The 23662-nt window shown below is 34.6% G+C and overlaps 1 protein-coding gene across 2 annotated transcripts in view; it reads left to right on the top strand.

Annotated features, from left to right (window-relative positions):
- LOC123532172 (CD109 antigen-like) overlaps positions 1–21850 on the top strand; it is a 34362-nt gene extending 12512 nt beyond the window's left edge. The window contains exons 17-39 of one of the 2 annotated variants that reach the window (XM_053518601.1): positions 148–297; positions 882–959; positions 1311–1407; positions 3356–3397; positions 6335–6370; positions 9374–9470; positions 10153–10270; positions 10517–10630; positions 11761–11862; positions 12549–12804; positions 13201–13377; positions 15005–15086; positions 15758–15914; positions 16318–16395; positions 16624–16810; positions 16986–17191; positions 17520–17666; positions 18248–18343; positions 18820–18929; positions 19252–19411; positions 20596–20707; positions 21105–21190; positions 21737–21850. In XM_053518601.1, the coding sequence (XP_053374576.1) occupies positions 148–297; positions 882–959; positions 1311–1407; positions 3356–3397; positions 6335–6370; positions 9374–9470; positions 10153–10270; positions 10517–10630; positions 11761–11862; positions 12549–12804; positions 13201–13377; positions 15005–15086; positions 15758–15914; positions 16318–16395; positions 16624–16810; positions 16986–17191; positions 17520–17666; positions 18248–18343; positions 18820–18929; positions 19252–19411; positions 20596–20707; positions 21105–21190 (2688 nt within the window). In that variant the 3' untranslated portion in view covers positions 21737–21850. The remainder of the gene's footprint in view (positions 1–147; positions 298–881; positions 960–1310; positions 1408–3355; positions 3398–6334; positions 6371–9373; positions 9471–10152; positions 10271–10516; positions 10631–11760; positions 11863–12548; positions 12805–13200; positions 13378–15004; positions 15087–15757; positions 15915–16317; positions 16396–16623; positions 16811–16985; positions 17192–17519; positions 17667–18247; positions 18344–18819; positions 18930–19251; positions 19412–20595; positions 20708–21104; positions 21191–21736) is intronic. The other variant, XM_053518602.1, reaches the window with a different exon arrangement.
- Positions 21851–23662: the final 1812 nt, after the last annotated feature.

Genomic DNA, 23662 nt, shown 5'->3' with positions numbered 1-23662 from the left:
ACTGTCTTCATCACTGTGCAGAATTGCTCCATATAAAGTATTGCTCATGCTTTATGTACATATGCTAAAAGTAATAAAGGGGCGTCGGAGATATATTACATTAGGTTCCTTTATTACACTAATTCAGAAATTTAATTTCCGATACAGGTTGCCTTGTCATTTGATAAAAGTACAGCTGAACCGGGAGAGAATGTAAGCATCTCCATAACAAGCGACCCCCAGTCGTTGGTAAACCTGCTAGCTGTTGACCAGAGTGTACTGCTGTTGGCATCAGGGAATGATATCACCCAAGCTGATGTAAATATATTTAAAAGTTTTGAAAAACGTTGAATAGCCAAAATTCAGTAGAAAATTCAACCTGTATTGATATTTTGAATTTAGATAGACTGATATCGTAAAACGTACATTTCCTATTCATTGTCGGTCTCGCCTTAGAGTTAGAATGTGTACTATAGAAAAATAAAAGATGCACTCTGCCTTATGATCAGATCAAAATTATTTGTTTACTATGGTAAGGAACATGATTATTCAGTACGTATTATACAATATCCCTTCAAACAAATGCTCAACATACACGAACTAGTTGAATGATGACCAATTTGTAAAGCTGATAATGATTTCGTTGTGTCAAAAATGTTTTGCATTTCATTTTTGATACAAATATATCACAGTAATTGTACTGCAAGAATATATATGTAGATAAGGTTTTTGAAGATTTTCCAAGCGTATATTATCGCCTTTGCTAGTTACCACATGCCACGCAGATCAAGACAGCCAATTTTATAAACTTTCCATAAAGACAGTTTTTATTAGCAATATGTACATGCCAGTAAATATTTTTATACGATTACATTCCATGTGTTAGTTTTGCTGAATTACAGGTGATTTCTTCGCTGAAACTGACGTCCCATTCATCTTCTGACTCCAGTGAACTCCATGATCCTAAAAGAGTGATGAAGGTAAAAACTGTGTTATGAACGAAGTGTTGTAGGCTATTTTAGGGATTCAAAGTAATTTATGAAATAAGAAGAATGTGCCATGAATTAAATGAATATTTGTTAAGCAGACGTTCTGTTTAGATATTGATCTACTTGTATTTACAATTTGGTAGTAAAGCAATAGTCGGGGTATTTTTCCTAATTCAAGGATCTGGTCATAGATCGCCCATAACCCAGTTTTGTCTGAGAGAATGTTATTATTAATATGAATATTGGATCCTTAAGTTTTGTGGTTACCTTATGCATGTACATAGGGATTCTGTCATTTGTTTTCTTGTCCAGCTTCATTTTAAAATATGCATAAATTTATAGACAACAGGAATGCAGTTGCTGACTGACGTTGACAAATTTAGCTGGGCACACCCATATTACAAGCGGCAGATAGATTGTAATCCTCTGCCACAACCAGGTACGACACCATATTTCTCTCTGTCACAACCAGGTACGACACCATATTTCTCTCTGCCACAACCAGGTACGACACCATATTTCTCTCTGTCACAACCAGGTACGACACCATATTTCTCTCTGTCACAACCAGGTACGATACCATATTTCTCTCTCCCACAACCAGGTACGACACCATATTTCTCTCTGTCACAACCAGGTACGACACAATATTTCTCTCTCCCACAACCAGGTACGACACCATATTTCTCTCTGTCACAACTAGGTACGACACCATATTTCTCTCTGCCACAACCAGGTAAGACACTATATTTATCTCTGCCACAACCAGGTACGACACAATATTTCTCTCTGTTCTACCTTCACCAGCACTTCGAAATGCTCAGGGAATAAGGTAGCAGCTTTTTGTGTTCATACAATTCTCTAGATTCTCTGCGTACGCCGAAAGTTATATAAGATATATCCAGGTAATACACATATTGTCGTGCTTATATATGCATCGTTCATGTGCTTCCCTTCATTTTTATGCTCCGGTTATGTTCAATGTACGTTAGATTGCTTTACGTATGAAATCGCATTAAATAATTTGATATATGAACTTGCTGGTCGGACCCATATTTCTTGCATGCTTCACATGTATAATGGTATATAGTAGCATTAGTAATAATCTGTATCACTTCTCAAAGATGTAAAATGTACATCCCGCAGTATCTTCTGGTCCTGTCATATATATATAATGTATTTTTAAATTAGTAATACTGGTTTTTAACTATACTTCAGAATATACAAAGTTCTTTGGTCTATAAAGGTTAAGGAGATAATGAAACATTATCTCAGGATCACCTGGTCATTAAAATCTTCCTAACTCACTTGCTACGTATATTTCATAAAATGCTGTAAATTTTGATATCTGATTTATGATTTTATTCTTTATTACAATGATACTAGTGGTATAGGTTAAAGATCATCTACTGACATTCTAATGAAACAAAGTTTTGCTGTAACGGTGGACAACGAATTGAATGCAATAACTTAATTCATTATGTCTACCATATGTAGTTGGGAAGATATATTGATTGAGTGCTGTCCATCAATCTGTCACAGTTTGTCCATGTCGTAATTCACATTACCCGCTTAACTGCTCCCATACTACCCAGAAGAATTACACCAAACTTCACAAACCTTATCATAGCTATACCTTATTTACCATATCGTCGGTATGTTCCAGTTCGATGATTTTTCAGCAGAGTTATGGACTTTGATTCGTCAAATTCTTTGATGTTTTGGACTTTGATTCGACTTTGATTCGTCAAATTCTTTGATGTTTTGGACTTTGATTCGTCAAATTCTTTGATGTTTTGCCACTTTTCATAATTATATCATCGAGCGGATTTCCACCAAACCTTACAGTAGTGATCAGTTCAAAGCTTTATTTTGCATGTCATCGGCAAATTCTAGTTCTTTGATTTTTAGCGCAGTTATGGTCCTTGATTTGTGTTATTTTACAGTGTTTACACTACTTGACGTATATCTTTGGTCTGAAGCTCACCAAACCCCAAGAGTGCTCAGTGTGAAGCGTAGTTTTGTATATCGTTGTCATGCTTCAGTTTAATGATTTTCAGCGGAATCATGACTCTTGATTTGTCACATTCTATGATCATGATGACTGTGTTATTTCTCCTATACCACTGGTTGGAATTCAACCAAACTTTACAGAAGTGATCGGCACAAAGTCAAGTTGTGTATTTAAATGGAATATTACGGTTAACTGCTATAACCCATATTTAGTTTCACATGTAAAATTATTGGTAACCATTAGCAACCCCCATATTTGCCCTACAGATTATTTACATAATGGATGCACCACGTAAATCTCCATGCAGCTGATTGGATGTTTAATCCAGTTAACTACAGTCGATATTGTGTCATCCGTTATATTTAAATTTAAGGAATGACGTATCCGCCAGCAATGATGTCGACACCTGCCCCGGGTAATTTCTTTATTCTACTTTTCTCCCCCCACCCCACCCCACTTTTTTGAACGGGGCATAGTAATTGCAGCGTCCGTCCGTCCGTCCGTACGCCTTCGTTCGTCCCGGATTCGTGCCCGGTCTGTAACTTTGTTATCCATCAAAGAATTTCAGCATTACTTGGAACAAATGTTCCCCCATAGTGCGACGATGAGCCATTCGCAAGACCCAGACATCCAGCTCTAAGGTCAATGTCACACTTGGAGGTCGAAAATCAATAACTTTTTTTCTGTCCGGTTTGTAATTAAAGTATCCATCAAGGGATCTAATACAACTTAGGCACACATGTTTCCTTTATTCAGACATTTTGTCATGTGCAATACCTAGCACCCGAGCTTTAACGTCAAGGTCACATTCAGAGGTCAAAAGTCAGTTTTTCACCTGTTCGGTCCATACCACTGTCATCGTTGAAGCGACTTTAATATTACTTTGCACAAATGTATCTCATAATTAGACGACGAGTCATGAGCAACACCCAGACCTCTAGCTTGAAGTTCTGGGTCACACTTGGATGTCAAACGGCAGAAGTGTCTTTATCCCTTTATCCTGTCCGGTCCATAACTCTGTCATCCTTGATAGGATTCTAATATAAATGGCACATTTGTATAAAAAAACAGAGATGACGTGCCATGCGCAACAACCTGAACCCTAATTCAGGCGTCAAGATAACATTCTAAGGTCAAATATCAGTACTTTATTTCCCTGTTCGGCCCATAGCTCTGTCATCTATCAAAGGATTTTAGTATTACTTGACACAAATGTTCTCCATGCGCAACAGCCCGATCCCTAACAGAAAGGTCAAGGTCACACTTTGAGGTCAAATTTCAATATTTTATTTTCCTGTGCTGTCCGGCCGAGCCATCCTTCAGGTGATTTTAACATATTTAGTACAAATATTTCCCATAATGAGACAGTTTGTCTTGCAGAAATCCAGCCTTCTATCTCACAGAACAAGGTCAATTAATTTGAGGTCAAAGATCTGTAGGGTTTTCCCTGTCTGGTCCATAACATGTAAGATATAATTGAGCCGTGTCATGAGAAAACCAACATAGTGGGTTTGCGACCAGCATGGATCCAGACCAGCCTGCGCATCCGCGCAGTCTGGTCAGGATCCATGCTGTTCGCTTTCAAAGCCTATTGCAATTAAAGAAACTGTTAACGAACAGCATGGATCCTGACCAGACTGCGCGGATGCGCAGGCTGGTCTGGATCCATGCTGGTCGCAAAGCCATTATGTTGGTTTTCCCATGGCACGGCTCATATATAATTTGACCAATCATTAACACAGATGCAACATACTAGCTACAACTTTTATTCAAACGAAGAAATGTTGGGGAAAGTACTTTTTCAAAACTAGTTTCTTGTTGCTTGTAAAATCACATGGATTTTGTTGTATCTGATTTTGACATATACTAGTCTTAAGTGCAGTGCCCTACAGTGTTGTTATTTTTCTTACTCGTCTGGTTGTTTATCTGTGTATGATAGTTGTGTTTGTTTGTTTGTCTTTTGTACGTGCGTGTGTACGCTACTGTGGTTACGTTGTAGAGGGGCTGCATTTAAGAAATGTGTGTGTCTTTCCCTGTTGAATATTCATCCTTGCTCCACTCCCCACAACTTCTGACCTTTTTATCTACCCCTTACCCATCTCCCTTTTTTCTGTATTTTGAATATAATTAAAATGTATCTGTTGTTGGATTTTTAAGCAACCCAACTACAATATTTTTCCGTTACAGCTTCTGTTTGTTGTGGGCCTACTTTGCAATGCATGGCTTTATGGCTGTGTTGGGGGTGCTCTGTGCTTCCGGGCAATCATCCCTTACCTTTTAAAAATATTTCGATTAGTTTTGAATATGTCTAATATAACGTAATTGCAGTATTTTCATTGGTAAATTCCAGTCATCTCGGGCATTAATTTTTTTTATTTTTTTTTATACTTTATTTCTTGATGGATTGTTATGAAAATCTTAGTTAGCATAAAAGCAAATGCCCTCGCAAAACAAAATGTAAAATTTTGAAAATTCTGATTTTAAAATATTTCATAGGCCATGAAGCTTACACTGCGCAAAATTGTGCCATAAAATTAACATTACTAAATATCTCTCAAAACAAAAAGACCTACTAAAACCCATGGAGAACTTTAACAGGATGTAAACCTATGTAGTATATATGGATCTTGAAAAAAAGTTGTACAAAAGGGTAGGTCTTTTGTTGAGTTTTTTTTTCTTGCTGAGTTTTCTCCGTTTTAAACAGTATTTCATTTACATAACGATAGCCAGTTATTCCAGTTTGGCTCACTGGCTGCGTGTTTCTTTTTTCATAAATACTGCAAACATTTTATAGGTTAATTTTAAGCTTCTTCAAAAATAGCACATTTTTGTCTGATGGCTAAACCATACACCATACCTATGTTCGGAGCCATGGGCAATAAAAATGTCAATATAGAAAGACCCTGCTGGAGTTACTTCCACTGTAATGAAGAAAACCAACATAATGGGTTTGAGACCAGCATGGATCCAGACCAGCCTGCGTATCCGCCTAGTCTGGTCAGGATCCATGCTGTTCGCTTTCAAAGTCTATTGCAATTAGAGAAACTGTTAGCGAACAGCATGGATCCTGACCAGACTGCGTGGATACGCAGGCTGGTCTGGATCCATGCTGGTCGCAAACCCACTATGTTGGTTTTCTCATGGCACGGCTCAATGAGGAATATGACAAAACAAACATAGGGACGGGAGCTAGTCTACCAGTTTTCTAACAATTTTTCTTACATTTACCAGTATGTACAATGTACAGTGAAAATATGTATATTTTACAGATGTCATTTTATTTAAAGTCTCCAGCATTGTATTCTTTTTATATATAGATATCTTTTATATATATATTTTTTCTACAATATAGGTATGACATATGCGCCAGGCGTGATGCCAACCGCAGGTAATCAATGATTTTATATATGTTTCAGTTTTCGGCTTGTAGATTCAACGTAATCATTAACAAGTATAATGGCGTCTTTTTCATATGAAGTGTGTTTAAAGCGTTTCTTTTCCATGGATACTTTAAACTCAACCAATTTATTTTAAAATGATTGCAATCGCGGTTTAATTATTAACATTTTTTTTTATTGTTTTTCTTTCCTTGTCAGTGTTTCAACATTTTGTTTGTACTATTTTGAAGATTATAATCGTTATAAGAACAAACACATGCATTTAATTCATATCCATAAGATTTAATAATATGAGGTTATTTAACAGTGTTGAGTACATTACTGAATTCTATTGGACGAGTACACAGCAGTAATAATCCAATGCCGAGTCCAAATGTGGATTATTACTGCTCTGTACGAGTCCAACTGAATTCAGTATTGTACTCAACACTGTTAAATTACCTCTTTATTTCACACCATAAAAAGATATTGTATTGTCACGTGATAGAATAAAAAGCTTCCAGTTGGTTAAAAATACATAGGTGTGAAATAAATTCAGTTGTTACATACGTTTTAATTTCCGTGTACTTACAATAGAACCATTTTCCATTTTAATGTCTAGGTTTCATACCGGTTTCACGACGTCACAAATATTAATATGCGAGTTAACGAGTTTATTAACTGCGATACTTTCGTGTTAATGAGTTTATTATCTGCGATATTTTCAGATTTGTATCATTGATATAATATGAATGAGAGAAGATGCGTATGTTATTAAACTATTACCGACTAGCTTTGCATCTAGAAGTAGGTACTCGTTCTTTCGCGGAATAAAATTGCACTTCTGAAGTCAGTCAGTATCTTTGTTGCAGAACTCGTAGGTACTTCTCGATATTTCTAATAACTTACGGAATAATATCCTCGTATGTCGCATGACAACGTGACCCTAATGTTTTGACACGTCATTGTAATTAATTAACAACTGAAATGCAGTTACTATATATATAATAATTACTAATAAACTTTGATAATGTGGCAGTTGACCTCAATGCAATCGACACTGTTTATTTTCCAATACAGGTAATTCCAATAATTGCTTTGCATGAGATCTATGACTGATTATCATTGAACACCCCCTAGACATACTGGACTGAACTGCCACATTATCAAAGTTTATTAGTACCTACTGGCTTCTTTGTTCCGATGAGGTCTATAAACACCTTATAGACAACTTAAGGGGTCTATAACAGTTTCCAGACGGGTCCTACCACTACTGTTTACACGAAAAAGACGAAAAATCTCAAGTGCCTGTAGCGGGAATCGAACCCGAGTCGCTCGGACGATAGTCCAACGCTCTAACCACTGAGCTAAATTGTCGACACACTTACGCACTTGTCAAAGATTAAATTTGAAGTTATGCGTAAGCGACCGAAACAATGCAGTAGAATCATGAGAAATCCGTGCCTGTCATTTAAGGTGAACGCGTGACTGACTCCGTAAACATAGTCACTTGTTTCAAAAAAAGGACGTTTTAAGTGAGAAATTTCCAACCAGATTTACATATCTAAAAAATTTATCTAAACATGACTTTACTGTAAAGTTTTAACACAATTCAGTTCTAAAAAGGTCTTGATATTTGTCTGAAAGTTAATACGGGCCAACTCCGTCTAGGAGGAGAATGCTTCATGAAACAGGACATTTTATTTTACACACACGGCCGGACGCACGCACGGACGGACAGTGCGATTTTTATATGCCCATCTTGCGGACATAAAAACCGTATACAATACCATTCGCGTCAAATTCTGACTAATTGACTAGACACACATTGATGATCTAAGAAAGAGACAATAATCTTCCGAATATTCCCAAATGTGCAAGGATTTTTCATGGAAAACAAAATGTCATGTCCTAGTTGCTGACAAATATATTTGCCGGTGCGTAGCAAGTTGGGCCTTTGTTATATTAATAGTACAAACGTTCTTCAAATCCGAAACCAATCTGGACTATGTAAAACAAAGAAGCATGTTGGTAAGTCAATTATCATTCTCGGAATAGGTCTGCATTGTGTTTATAGACCTGTGAGCTGATTTGAAAAACCTCGCTCGCTACGCTCGCTCGGTTCACAAATCCCTCACAGGTCTATAAACACAATGCAGACCTATTTCTCGAACAATAACTATTACTTACATGGTTTTTCCAAGTAAATCTGGTAATTTCACTGAAAGAAATATCAAATATATTTTTCACTGGTACGGAACTACAAATAGGAAAACATATGTTTTAAACCACTGAAAAGAAATTTGAGCTAAATGCGTTTGTTTATCACGTAAGATCAAAATATCATACATTAGTAAACTACACCACTTGAAAAAATACTACATCTCGTAAACACGTAGTCGGGGCTATTTCGATCTGACACATTCTGTACATTATGTGCTTGGAGACCTGTGCCACTATTCATCAATATTATAAGCTTAAAACTAAGACGCTGACATTACTTTTTGCTTTTTATTTGTAAATCCTGAATAGATTTAAATGAAACTTGGTATGCATATGGCATATATTATAACACAATTTTATGGAAAATTACAGCAATGTAGGTATATTTCAAAGGAAGATATTGCCATTTGATTTTTTTAGAGTTTTTAAATCTTAGTTAAAATTTTAGGCCTAAAACGTTAAATACGGGCTCTGGTGTGTATTTCATATTATATTATATTAATATATTATAGCAAAAGGACTTTAAAATGTAATGAAATTAATACGTATTTAAAGGAACATATGGCTTATTTTCACTCAATGATTTTGTTATGTAGAAATGTTTGACTTGAATCCATCATATATCGGTATTGGACAGCGGTTTCCAAAAGTACATAAGCAAGAGTACTGGACAGAAGTTCAGGAGTAGCATACATAAGATTTGATGATTTTGCTTACAGTCGATGTGAAATAAAGAGGTTCAAAACGAATGAAGTTTTTGTTTCAAACAGTTTAGTACATTCCGCTTATAGTTCCAGGTAGTGGTAGTGGTGGAGCACCCCTTCAACAAGTGACACATACAAGAGACTTCTTCCCTGAAACCTGGCTTTGGACAAACGTAACTGTTGGGTAACTAAAACAATGTCATCACTTTATTAACCCTTACCCTGCTAAATTTCTAAAACGGACTGGTCCATCATTCAATTTTGGCAGCACCACTTGTTATTCAAAGTGTGATCACTGAAAAATTACTGACTGAATAGCAAACAGTGCAGGCTGATCTTTGTCTGCACTGGTCGCAAAGGCAAAACCAACTGCAACCAGCAGGCTAAAGGTTGAATTGTACATAAACGCATTTTGTCCGATAATGACTATGTAAAAATACAGAGTGATCTGTAACACTAATATAATGCACCTTTAAAAACAAATACAACAAAAAATCGCAACGGCAGAAAGAAAGAAGAACATTTTGATAAAATACAAAATTTAACAGTCTAACTTCTGGAACAAATAGATCTGTTGTTATTTCAATACGTGCTCGTATACCCATAAATATTGTACATTGTAAAACCTATATTGGTCAAAAGATCAATCGCACGAGTGCGGGCGTCATTTTGAGCAACAAACTAAATCTTATAAGAATATCTGAATTTGAATTAATTAAAATATTATTTGTTGTTGAAAATGCAGGTTCTTATTGAAACAAATTATAAGTAAATATAGTATTGATTATAACATTGAATATGATATTGATTATAATATTGAATATAATATTGATTATAATATTGAATACAATATTACATTATCTTAGTGCAAATGGCAAGCAAACCCTGACAACAACTGTACCAGACACAATAACGTCATGGTATACCACTGCATTCTCTGTCAATAAACAATCAGGATTGGGAGTCACTGACGGTCCGAACAAAGTAAGCCGTGTATCGTAAGCTATATCTTATTCGTAAGATGTTAATAACAATAAATTAAGGGATTTGTCCTTAATTATGAACATTTTACTTTAGACTGCAATATGTATTTTCACACAAAAAAGTGAAAAATGAAAACAAAATGCGCGATAATTATACAGTTATATATTTTTAGCAATTGGGGTTGCATTTATATTTTCTAATTATATTCTGAACCTGTGAAATAAACGTATTGATGTTAATTTACAGTTCACAACGTTCCGACCATTTTTCATCAACCTAAATCTGCCTTATTCTGTTGTAAGAGGAGAGGAAGTTGTGCTGCAAGCAAATGTCTTCAACTACATGGGACAGGATCTAGATGTAAGAAACTGTAACAGTTTTAAATTAAAGTTAAAATGAAATTTTGAAATTTGTGAAATATGTTTTGTTATATGAATGGCATAATGTTGGTTATTCCATTTACTTTTTATGTCCTCATTCAAAGAATGGTGGGTATATTGATTTGCTCATTCCGGTCTATCTGTATGCCGGTCAGTCGGTCTGTCCGCCTGTCGACAAACACTTTAGTTTCCGATCAATAACTGAAAAACACTTTTGCCTAGGATGATCAAACCTCATAGGATATTTGCCCGTGGTCAATAAATGCCCCGTATTGGTTTGGGGTAAGTAGGCTAAAAGTCATGGTGAAAGTGACCTTCAGACTGTATCCATTAGACTAAATAACTTGAGAATACCTGGACCTACGATAGACAAACTTCTTGTGGTCAGTAGATGATCCTTATTATCATGGAGGTCAAATGTCGACCTTTAGACTGAACACCACATCTGCTCAATAACTAGAGAAGGCTTTGACCTAAAGTAATCAAACTTCGAAGCATTATTTTTTGAAGTTGTAAACGGTTTCTGATCAATAACTGGATAATATGTTTGTCTAGAGTATCATGATTAACAAGATTATAGGGTGGGGAGAGTGCATATGTGTTTTACTATTTGTTTCGTTGATGCTTAATGTCTTTAACTTATTAAGGCATAATGAGTGTCAGTGTGAATCTTTCTGGTCTACTGTAAATGATGTATTACATGTAGCAAATAAAGTAGCAAGTTCATTTGGTATAAACATTTAGATAATAGAACATAATACAACGTTTTTAAGAGAGAAGGTTTGCCTGAAAGATAAAGGCTACTATTTATCCGTACGTAAAAAATTGCCAGAATGGCAAGTGTCATCATCTCTTATATAAATAATACTTTAACGATCATCTCTTATAAAGTATATGTCTTGTTTACCTGAATGCGAAACACAGTACAGCTTTACAGTACATGTTATGTTTATCCAGTTGTGAAACGTATTCATCTTCTGTACGTATAAGATTACACGAATGCGAAATGCCAGTACAGGACATGTTTACTAGGACCTCCGAGTTATAGCTCTTTAACTGCCCTTTCCATATCTCGTGCATTCATGATTAGATTGTTTAAATATAAAACAGGTTGTGGTGACTTTGGAGAAGTCGGATGACTTCAAAGTGATATTAAACGACTCCGCTGGACACGTTACCTTTGTTTCAAAAGAAATTGTAAAGAATGTACATGTAAGTTAATATATATATACATCTATCTTAATAAATATTTTCATTGGAAAAGGAAATTGTCATAAAAGGTTCGAAAAAGTTCGTCATCAAAAAGAGCAAAGCATTTTCATGAATTAATACTTGATACCAGATGATAAAACGTTTATCTCATTTGTTTTCAGTGTATATTTTCTGATGAAATTATAAACATTTATGTATAAATAGAGCTAGATATTACACATCTCATCTTAAAACATATGAAATTGATACATGTATACTTACTCACATATTATAGTTTACAATTGCTATATCTGTTTGTTATGTAATCTCTATTGTATTATGGCAACTACATGACGAGCAATTAAAATGAAAATGGTGCATTTTATATTATATTATAAACATTTATGTATAAATAGAGCTAGATACAGCACATCGCATCTTAAAACATATGAAATTGATACACATATACCTACTCACATATAATAGATTACAATTGCCAATCATTTTGCTATGTAATCTCTATTTCATTATGGCAACTACATGACGAGCAATTAAAATGAAAATGGTGCATTTTAGAAAAAGTTTTTTTTATTCACAGGCTTCTTTGTTACTTGTATAAAATTCTTTCCCTCGAAAAAATACTCACTATTCTGTGATAAAATACATAAGTTAATATCTCATAAGCAATGTGTAATTTATTTCACCAGATTGAAGCTGGGCAGGCGGAATCTGTGTTTATACCCGTGGTAGCAAACGTTGTAGGTGTGGCAGTTATCACAGTGAAAGCACAGACCCCGTTCTCAGCAGACAGAGTAAAGAGAGAGCTCATTGTTGAAGCTGAGGGAACAACTATGCACTTCAACGTGCCGTTGATCCTAAATGAACATACATCTGTAGACGTACCATTAAGTTTCCCGCCAACTTTTGTTACTGACTCGCAGAAAATTCAGGTCTCGGCTATAGGTAAATATCACAAGTAGGGCCAATTCTTTGATATCGTACAACTACGTAACAAAGGTGGTAGTCATCTAATGTTTAGTTGTTGAAAAACATTATTTTATTAATGGTGTAAGAAATAAAAGTTTCTACTTGAAAAAATTAGATGCTGCAGTATTATTATTTGAAATGTAAAATGCATTGTTGTATAGATTAGGTATGCCACTGAACTTGAAAGAGACCATTTTAACATACTTATTACAGTAATTGGACAAAATTTTTCAGAGATCATTTATTAGGAGCAAAGCATTTCTTAATAAAGTTATTTAAGCATGTGTTTCATTATTCTGCATAAATGTAAATTATGATTTTTTTTCCATTTGTGTTGAACATTATATTCAAAGGTGTGTATTTTGCATATAGGTGATACCATGGGTCCAACCATAAAGAATCTGAAGAGTTTATTACGATTGCCAACTGGTTGTGGCGAGCAGACAATGACAAGTCTAGCACCTGATGTGTTTGTCTACAATTATCTACGCAAAACCAACAAACTGACACAAGACATTGCGGATATGGCATTAGAATATATGTATAAAGGTAATAATAATTACTTTTCGATAAAGTTATGGGTCCTTGGCGGATGCTGTTGGCCTTTCAGCTGTAGCACCAACGTCGAAATGGCATACATATATATACAAACAAATATATAAACAAATATATAACATTGTTTTACGAATTTTACAGAAAAAACGAAAGAAATCGATCCAAAATGAAAGTTAAATGACTATAGTTGGTATTATTCTATCATATACTGGCCACAATACCATTTGGGATCAATATATTTATAGTTTCAGATTTTCATATGTTATATACGTATTTTGGTCCATATGGAACAAACAGTAAAAATGCATGAATGAAACGTATTGTAATATGCTAAATCCGATGTGTTATTGTACTATATTAAGTTGACCTGTCAAAACATGTTTCTGGCTTTCATGTTAACCTTATTTAGGCTTGAACAGAATATAATGAAAGCCGGGACCAAGTTTTGACAGGTCAAATAAATTGCACAATACTGTTGACCACTGGCACCAGACCAGAAAGAAAAAGACTCTGTACATGTTATACCCTACCCCTAGGTATTCTATAAGAACCAAGGTTATGAAGGGGAAAATATACTAGCTCGTTTCAATCGCGCAGTTCATACCTAAAACACGCAGTTCTGAAATGTGTACTATGGATATCAAACAAGTGGTAATTTATCTTCTGTTGTGTACCGGTCACATTTCTTCAACACATCTTATCTTAGAAAACCACTGCGTAGTTTATAGTTATTTCAACGTTACACAAAAAACTTGCTTGACCTTCCCTGGTGAAGTTCCGTTCCAGATTACAAAACCATTCTGATTGGCTGTTGTGAAAATGTATGTCAATCGTTATTTTACTACACGTGTTCGCTATAATGTGAAAATGCAGCATAAATGTGCTAAATGAATAAAATAAACAGAACAGATGCAGACCAATGTACGATTTCAAATTAAAGATCATGTACAAGATGAATTTCATTCATCATTTCGAGTTTGAGTGTAAAATTGTGACTTTTTTAATTTCTGTTTTTGTTTGTTTACATTTCGCCAAACATGTGCACACTGCCGTGAACTCTAGACCGGATGTTCATCAGGGAAGGTCAAGCAAATTTTTTCAGTAACGTTGACGAAAGCATAAAACATGTTGATAATCTAAGCAATATGGAATATTGAGACAATATGACTTGTGCACGATGGAAGATAAATTATCGCTTGTTCAATATACTAGGTACCCATTCACCGAACTGTGCGTTTAAGTTGAGAAATATACGATTGAAACGGGTTAGTATATTTCCCCCTTCATGACCATGGTTCTTATAGAATACCTAGGGGTAGGGTATAACGTGTACAGGTGCATTTTCTTTCTGGTCTGGTGCCAGTGCTGCTGACCTGCGTGCTTGTACTCCATAGGAACAAAATACAGACATGCATTATGTGTTTATGTGTTTCGTAATACAAAAATATTTTCATAATATCACAAGCCCATCATTGGTACGAGGTAGACGAGACAACAAATATGTATCAATACTAACTATGGGTCATAATTTGTCAATACTAACAATGGGTAATACACAAATAATTCCCAGAATACGTATTGCATTTTGAAAGACTTTTCTGTTTTTTTTGTTATTATAAAGGCTACCAACGTGAACTGACATTCCAAAGATATGATGGATCTTTTAGCATATGGGGTCCTAGAGACAGCATAGGCAGCATGTGGTATGTGTTTTCCACTTTCAAATTAGCTTTTACTTAATTCCAGCTTCATGCCTGCTAATCAGGATTTAAGAGCATGTTCAGCCCAATGTAGACTTACCTTATTTTCACTTTATTTGAAAAGAAGAAATCATAACACAGAAAAATCTCATTTCGGTAGGACAGTCCGATACTGTTATTGTTTTCTTTCTAATAGTTCTTGAACAAATTACAATCTTTTTATAGACACACTCGAGTTTTTAAAATTGTTGTGCAAAACGTCATTGTCGTATCTTTCTTTAAATACGAATAGTACATTTAATTTTATTTTCAATTTTCTTTTTAAAAACAGAATGGTATTGTAGATGAAAATTATGAACAATTTGACATCGGCAACAATGCGAATAAACTCTACAACATTACCAATAATGCAACTTTGAAGTTTTTAAGAGGCCATGTATACTGTTCGAACTTTTTTACATGTTTCTGCTGAATGCATTTTAGATTTTACTGTGAATTGGCCGAATGAATATCGCACATATGTTTTTTCATGCAGATTTTTTTTTGAAAACGTTAGACTGAACATGATAGACTGGGAAAAAGTTATCTTAACAGTATTGTCTCCATTTCGTTTACATGTTTAGTATTATGAACCGATTCGAAAAATGAATAGAAATTCCGTGTTACTTTTCTAGGTTGACAGCATTTGTCTTGAAATCGTTCCATCAGGCAAGACAGCATGTGTATGTATCAGACACTGTTCTCGCACACGCTGCCAACTGGATACTCCGTTACCAGAACTATGACGGCTCGTTCCAACAAAAAGGCAGTGTACACAGTACTTCACTCAGTGTGAGTAAAACCTGTATAATCATATGTTATGGTATTGTAAAATAACAAATACTCAAACATAACAAACACAGTTATACACTACGATATCATAACATAATTAATATAATCACACGTCATAGTATCATAACAGAACAAAAACAATCATACGCTATGGTATTATAACATAACAAATACAATCATACGTTATGATGGTAATAGGAAACGTGATGATGAATAAGGCAGAATGGGCCGTTCATCTTTATTTTCACATGCCTGCTTAATTGGCAAGTCATGTTAGGGACAATTTTATTTTAGGGGTTATCAGAAAAAGTTAATGTTTTCGATCAAAAGTAACATGTACAAAATGAGTTACTGTTAAAGAACGTCACAAAGTTGTGAAATTCAACTTCATTTTCTTTTTCAGGGAGGATCGAGCACTGGATACAGTCTTACTGCATTCGTGTTGATTGCCCTTGCCGAAGCAGAGACTACACTTTCTCACGTAAGACATTTTCTTCATTTTTCAATATTCTAATTTTAATTACTTGATAGTAATAGAGTTGTTGTACACATTTTAATCAATTAAAATCTCTTTTTGTCTTTTGTCAACAACATAAAATTTTAGAATTATCTAAAATTTATAGAATAATCTATACAGGATGAAGCATATCGACTAAATGATAAACCACTGAAGTTATTTTGAAACAAAAGTGGTGACTTACCTTTTCAGCATACCCAGTATAACTACGCATCTGGGATAGCTAAGGCACGGAAATATTTAGAAGATGCAGTACGAGGTGATAAAGTTACAGACGGTTACGATTTAGCAATAATTAGCTATGCTTTGAGTAAATCTGGCAGTATATATGCATATAATTCCTGGACAAAACTCGACAAGCTCGCCGTCAAGACTGGAGGTAAGATATTTGCAATTTTGACATGAAACTCTGTTTCTAATATACAAATAATATAAATTCAATTGGCCGTATCTTAAAAAAACATATTGAGAAATGCTAGCTGTTAGATAAATTTGCAAGTGGAACGTAACTCTGACGTAATGGTATCAGACGTTAAAACTATTTTTATCACCAGACGGGAAAATGTTTTGGAATTCTACAAGAAGACCTCAATACAGCGGCTGGATGTACAGTTACTACCAGAGCCCACCATTGGAAATTGAAGTTGCCTCGTATGCCTTATTGTACCTTATTGACAGTAGACAACTTCAGACTGGCTTCCCTATTCTACAGTGGCTGGTATCTCAACGTAACTCTAGGGGAGGTTTCAGATCTACCCAGGTTGGTGTCAGAACATCTACATGTACACACATGATATTTTAAACAAATGACCTATTATTTTTGGTGTTTTTTCTCTGAATTAACCACAAAGAAAATCGTTCGCTTTTCAGCTGATTTCATTTTAATCGGGTTAGTAAAACGGAAGCAATCTGCTAAGTTTGAAGTATTCCTCTCAAAACTATCTTTTCTGTACATATTTTCAATTGTTTTAATATAGATCAAAAATAAGTAACACACAACAAGCAACATTAAAATAACACATACATTGCTCTCTCAGTTAGATTTTTGCTTTGCTATTTAACAATACGTTTTTTGGAACTATTTATAGGACACGGTCCTTGGACTTCAAGCAATGTCAGAATATGGATCTATATTCAAGGATAACCTAGATCTGACAATTGATGTAGAATCTGGCAGTTTCCACAAACAAATGCATATTGCTCAAAACGAGGCCATGGTTTTAAAGCTGCTTGATGTACGTTTTATTCATCCTTTCTTCCTTTTTTCATTGCATTATTAAGGTAAACTGTCGCTGCATTTGTCTGGTGTAATGCTTAATATATAGGCTTACTTTGAATATATAAATGTTGGCTGGTATTAAAAAAAACAAAGACAGATATCAAACAGAGAATGCCACGTACCAAACACGCAGTCTCCCCAAAACGAAACCCACAGCACGCAGACACACACACACACACGCACACATACCCGTACACAAAGGCAACACACGAGGACAAAACGAAGAAACAAAGGAACACAGTGGGGCACTGCCTTGGAACGGTCAGTGGCAAAAACACCACTGGGGAGCTTAAACCGGTTTATGGTGCGCACCCAACCTCACTCTTACCCCCAACATGTTCCAAAGACACGGGACAGTGTAAATAAAAGTAATCCCTTCCAGGTGAATCTCTAACACGCGTAATGGAAATAAAAAGGCAAACGCACGCGTTATGTAACATGTACACATTCAGTTTTAACATTTGATTCTACTGAATGAATGTAAAATGGTAAACGTCTGTATGTGTTATAATACTGACCTTGATTTTGATACTGTAGATACCACACACGGCGATTTCTCGCGGTAACAACAGCTTTAATCACCCGCCTTCAGTGTCTCTACAGGGAACTGGTACTGGCTCCGCTTTAGTTCAGGTCAGTATCACAGTGTCAACACTGTTTGAAAAGAAAAACGTATTCTTGAAAGAAACAACTCCTATAAAAGAAACGAAGAACATAATTATGTAGTTCGGATGCCTAGAGCAGAATGTGACTTGTGTTGCTATTAGAATCTTTGAACTGTCACTCTGTTAATGTTTGTAACGGGGGAATAATTATACCTTTGAATGTTTCCATTTTAAACTGCTTAATTCGGAAGTAATTGCATGCTTGGTTCATAACCTTATTATTGAAATAAAGAAGAAGGTGCTCGCATTTCCTTCGTTAACTACCGTTTTTCATACAATAATCTATAGCAGTTGATGTCTAAAAATACCACAAGTTCCGGAAGAGTAATAATAATCGATATGTATTTCAAACGAGTGATAAATCCTTTTTAATAATGGAGAAACAAACTTCAAAAACATTACAACTGTTGCATAAAGTCGTATTTCTATTTTATCAACTTGTAGGTATCAGTGTCGTTCAATGTCGAAACAGAAGTCTCTCTTCCTGCATTCAACATTACAACAACAATTTTAAGAGAAACACTGCGCTCCATTGTACTTCGGACATGTACAAGGTGAATATCGTCTCTCATATTTACATGCAAAATGTTTAGCACTAATATCAAAGTGTGCTATAAACAGTTTATTTAGTAATTTAGTAGGAGAATGCAGAGCCTTTACAAAGCGTAAAAAATGAAATATACAAAGTCAATGCCGCACTATGATACGTGTTAGGATCTTAATGATAGAATAGCAGCTTTTTTTATTATAAAAACATCAACATTCCTCCGGAGTTCAAGTCAGAATATTGTATTCAGTACCAAAGAATTTATAATTTGATTGGTATGAATACCACTTAATGGAATAAGTTAAGATGATTTAATTTTATTGTCATAGATACCTACCACAAAGATTTGTCAATCCTGGAATGGCGGTAATTGAGATAGATCTCCCCTCAGGTTTCGCAGCAGATCTCGAAAGCCCGGACTCAAAACTAGATCATGTTAGACAGTCAGAAATAAGGAACGAAAAGACTGTTGTTCTCTACTACGACCAGGTATTTTGTCTTTCTTATTCTTGAAAACAAAAAATATAAAACATGCACAAATAATTAAATTGAATTGTTTTCTACTACGACCAGATCTGTTGTCTTTGCATATATTTCAGTGATTTTGTGCGTATTCGTTTATTGCAAAAGCTTTTCAAACTTTTAGACCCGCCTTTACGTTATAAAATCACAATACAATTTTTTACACATTCAGTGATGAACAATACAGTAAAACCAATTTTTTCATTTACTGACTATATTGTGTAAACAAATATTAGAACGAAATGACAGCACCGGAGTTGTTGTTTACAATAAGCACTTTGTAGCAATAATAATACATCCTATGATAGTTAGAATTTTAAACACTCCTGTAAAATTACATTGAAAAAAAAACACTTGAAAAATGACCATGTTTTCTAAAACCACACAATTTATTCTTTCTTTTGAGGACTGGGTTTGTATAGAAATTACTTGACCAGTATCTGTAATTCATTAATGCAATTTCGAAGTTTTGAGTTATTTTTATTATAGTTTGCATGTAAGGTTACATGTAGATAAAAATTAATTCGTAAAAAGTTTTTTGTCTTTTTAGATCCTAATTCTTTTCAGCCATTTGTTTTGTTATTTTGGAGCTAACGTTTGAAGTATATTCTCATCTAAACAAGTCAGCATGGTGGCAACAGCTTTTGAAATAAATGCAAATATGCAACATTTAATGAAACACATCAGCGTAGTAAAATCAAATTTTAGCTTTAAATACGAGTTAGCTTTTGATTTGTCTCGTATCTGACCATATGAAACACTTACCCTTTCAAAATGCCCTTTTAATTCTAATTCTTCTAATTTTATTTCTAATGAAAATTAATTTAGCAGTAAAGAGTAAGCAATATCTGAATTCATTAAGAGGTCAGTAAAGGGTCTATAACCTATTTATAGCTTAACAGGTAAGACAGACAGTAGGTAACTACAAATAACTCCACATATCTGCGAACAATATATTCTCTTAATAGGTACTGTGCATAACCAATATGGCAAAACATGTCAAAAAATGAGTCAAAATGTGAAAATCCGTGGTTGCCATTTGGATGTTTTAACTAACTGGACTGTAAGTCTATTTACTTTTCGCAATGTTCATCGGAAATGATGCTTTTTAATCATTACCATTTTATGTAATATATGATTACTTCTTTCAGATTTTGCCGAATGTATATCCACAAACTTGTGCTACTGTTGAAATGATCAGGACAGACCTTGTTGCCAAAACCAAACCTGCTGCCATCCGGGTATTTGACTACTACCAGCCAGGTATCAATATATATAAGAAGATATTTTGTAAGCATAGAGTTAACTACAAAGTTAATCCCAGCTTCTCAATGGTTATAATCTTATATTGCTTTTAAAAGTTGAACAGTTTTCAATGGCATACTTCAGATCTTTCAGAATCATCCGAGATTATCACTTCCATATTTTATTTCGTTTTCAACAAACTAGAAATAAAGTTGAAAACAAAACCAACGGCCTAAATGTTCTTTGAATCTTTTTAAAAAACCTAAGATGAGTCAATGGATACTTATAAGTATACATTTGTTACTTGAGATTCAAAAATGACGAAGCCATTTTGATATCACCTCATAAGGTGGCTTAATTTGGAAATGTTAGTTATATGGATTGCTTTCATTTTACCCTTCATTTCCTGTTTCAGATAACCGTGCCCTGATGTTCTTCGAATCAACACTTCTGAAGGATTCATCATTCTGTGATATTTGCAGCACTTGTGGATGTCCTTAGGTAAGCTACGTGTTTACTATCTTACATAGCGATCGTCTAAAAATAGTGTTTGTATATATATGGTAAGCTATTAGGTTGTCTTATTATATTTATCATGTGTACAAAGGTTTACAGTACTTGGCGGATTTCTTAATCTGGAACCAGGTAACATAATTGAATTTAATTAGATACGTGTTAATTATACACAGATCATGTTTTTTGTTTTAAACTAATTAACTAATTAAGAAATGTTAGATATACATGATAAAGTGTAATGGAAACATATCGAAAGCAACGAAAGTCAAACTAAAACTCTTCTTACCTATAACATCACATGTATCTAAATATATGTATGCTAGTGAGGGACGTCAGGGGTGTTTCATATTTCATTGCATCCTAAACAATATTTTCTTTACATAATCTTAATGTTAATTGAACAAGTATCGATGGAGATTGGCAAGGCTGCGAAAAATATCGTATGCATTATCATACTAATTATTATGAACCTCTTGAAGTTTTCTAACTTATATGTACTACTGCAGATTTTAAATTATTTTTATATTTCAGATTATATCAACATACATATCAGAAAACAGCAACATAATTTCAGATGTGATTAACTGTCTTTGAAATGTTGCGTACCCTTTGAAATGTATCTAAATAAACGACTACCAAGCAGAAGAATCTTTGCTTTCTTTTCTTGATAACATTTATCATAAGTAGCATTCACCTTTCTTCCGAAGTTTTATTGTTACCTGCTAATGTTTTAATGGTATTAGTTAAATTATGATACCTGCCTTGTTACTTGACACAGGTTGGACGCATTGGCAAAACGACCATTAGAGGATAAGTGAAAAGAAACAACAACAACAACAACAACAAAAAAACACTTTGATTAATGATAGTTTTATTGGTCCTGATTTTCTCGCACTGGGTCAGCTGAATTTGCTTCATATAGTTTGAACAATGGGAGCTAACTTATGTATTCTGTTTATTACATACGTTCAAATTTAAAAAGAAGCGTACCATTGATTTTGGTGGTGTGATAGCTAAATACCTAAAATCATGTTTGTTTACTTCCGGGAATTTTTTTTTTTATTTTAAACAATTTTAGAGGAAATTTTAATAATTTAAATTGGTGTAAGATACAAAGATGAATATTTTACGATTGATTGCTTTAGTATATGTCGTCTTTCGAAGAGTTAGATAGTGGACCGTTCCCCACCCACCTACTGCAACGGCGTCTTTACTTCTTGTTTCGTTGAATGACAATATTTTCTACCAAAAATTTGTGACTAGTTATTCAATTATATTTAAGAAGTCAGTATGTACTGTTACAAGTAGCAACCCCAGGCATGTTTTTGATGTATGGCTACTCTTAAGCGGAGATATCCATCGATGTCCAGGGCCTGTCACAATGCAAAATACAGAGCCCAAGAACGACAATTTATCTTCAAGCTTTCAAAATAAGAAAAAAATCGTGGCCTCAATCTTCTCTATTGAAATGACTGATGACATCCGACTACTGGCTGCAATCCTTTTTGTATACTATTATCAGAGACCTGGCTAGATTCATCTGTTTCAGAAATTCATGAACTAAAGTATGTACCGCAGTCGACATGGAGGGGGTGCATGTATTTATACCAGGAATGATCTCTCTTTCAACACAAGGGATGATCTCGACAAGTCTCAGCTGGAAGCTGTTTGGATCGACATTATGTTGCCAAAAACAGAGCCAATGCTTTATGGTGTTGGGTACCGACTACCGAAACAGTCAGATTTTTACAATATTTTTGGATCAGTTTGCTATATCTGTGATGATTTTACTACACATGAAACTATCATTATTGGTGATTTTAACACCAACATTACTTGTTCACTAGTTACAAGATTATCTTCATTTTGAGTGTTATTCAATTTCACACAGTTAGTTAAAGAGCCTACTAGAATTTCCAGCTCATCATCCACAACAATAGACCTTATACTTGTATCAGACAGTGCTAACATCTCACATAGCGGAGTTTTTGATATCTCAGTCAGTCATTGATAATACAATGATCTATTGCACTCGTAAAGCACCAAAAATTGGCAAACATTACGGTGCGAAACTTAGATCTTTGAAAAGGTACAGTGGAGAAGATTTTAAAGATTTACTTCTTTCTGCTGATTGGAGTTCTGTGATACTTAGTGACAGTGTATATGAAGCATTGTGGAATTTTAAAACAAATTTCTTGTCAATGTTGGATAATATTGCACCTGTGAAGGAAGTCCGTATTCAACAGCGCATAGAACCTTGAATGAACTCTGAATTTTTGTAAAGAATTAACGAAAGGGATAATGCATTTCATTTGTACAAGAAAAATATAATTAGTTTAAGAAGCTGAAATGAAACTCAGACACTGATTGACTTTGTGGAAGTGTCAAACAACTCGGTACGCCATCTTAGAAATGTGCAAACACCTATATAAAATTGGGTTGAAGATTGCTTTATTT

The sequence above is a fragment of the Mercenaria mercenaria genome, chromosome 11 (genome assembly GCF_021730395.1).
Source record: "Mercenaria mercenaria strain notata chromosome 11, MADL_Memer_1, whole genome shotgun sequence".
NCBI lineage: Eukaryota > Metazoa > Mollusca > Bivalvia > Venerida > Veneridae > Mercenaria > Mercenaria mercenaria.
This window is presented reverse-complemented; position numbering and strand designations above follow the sequence as displayed.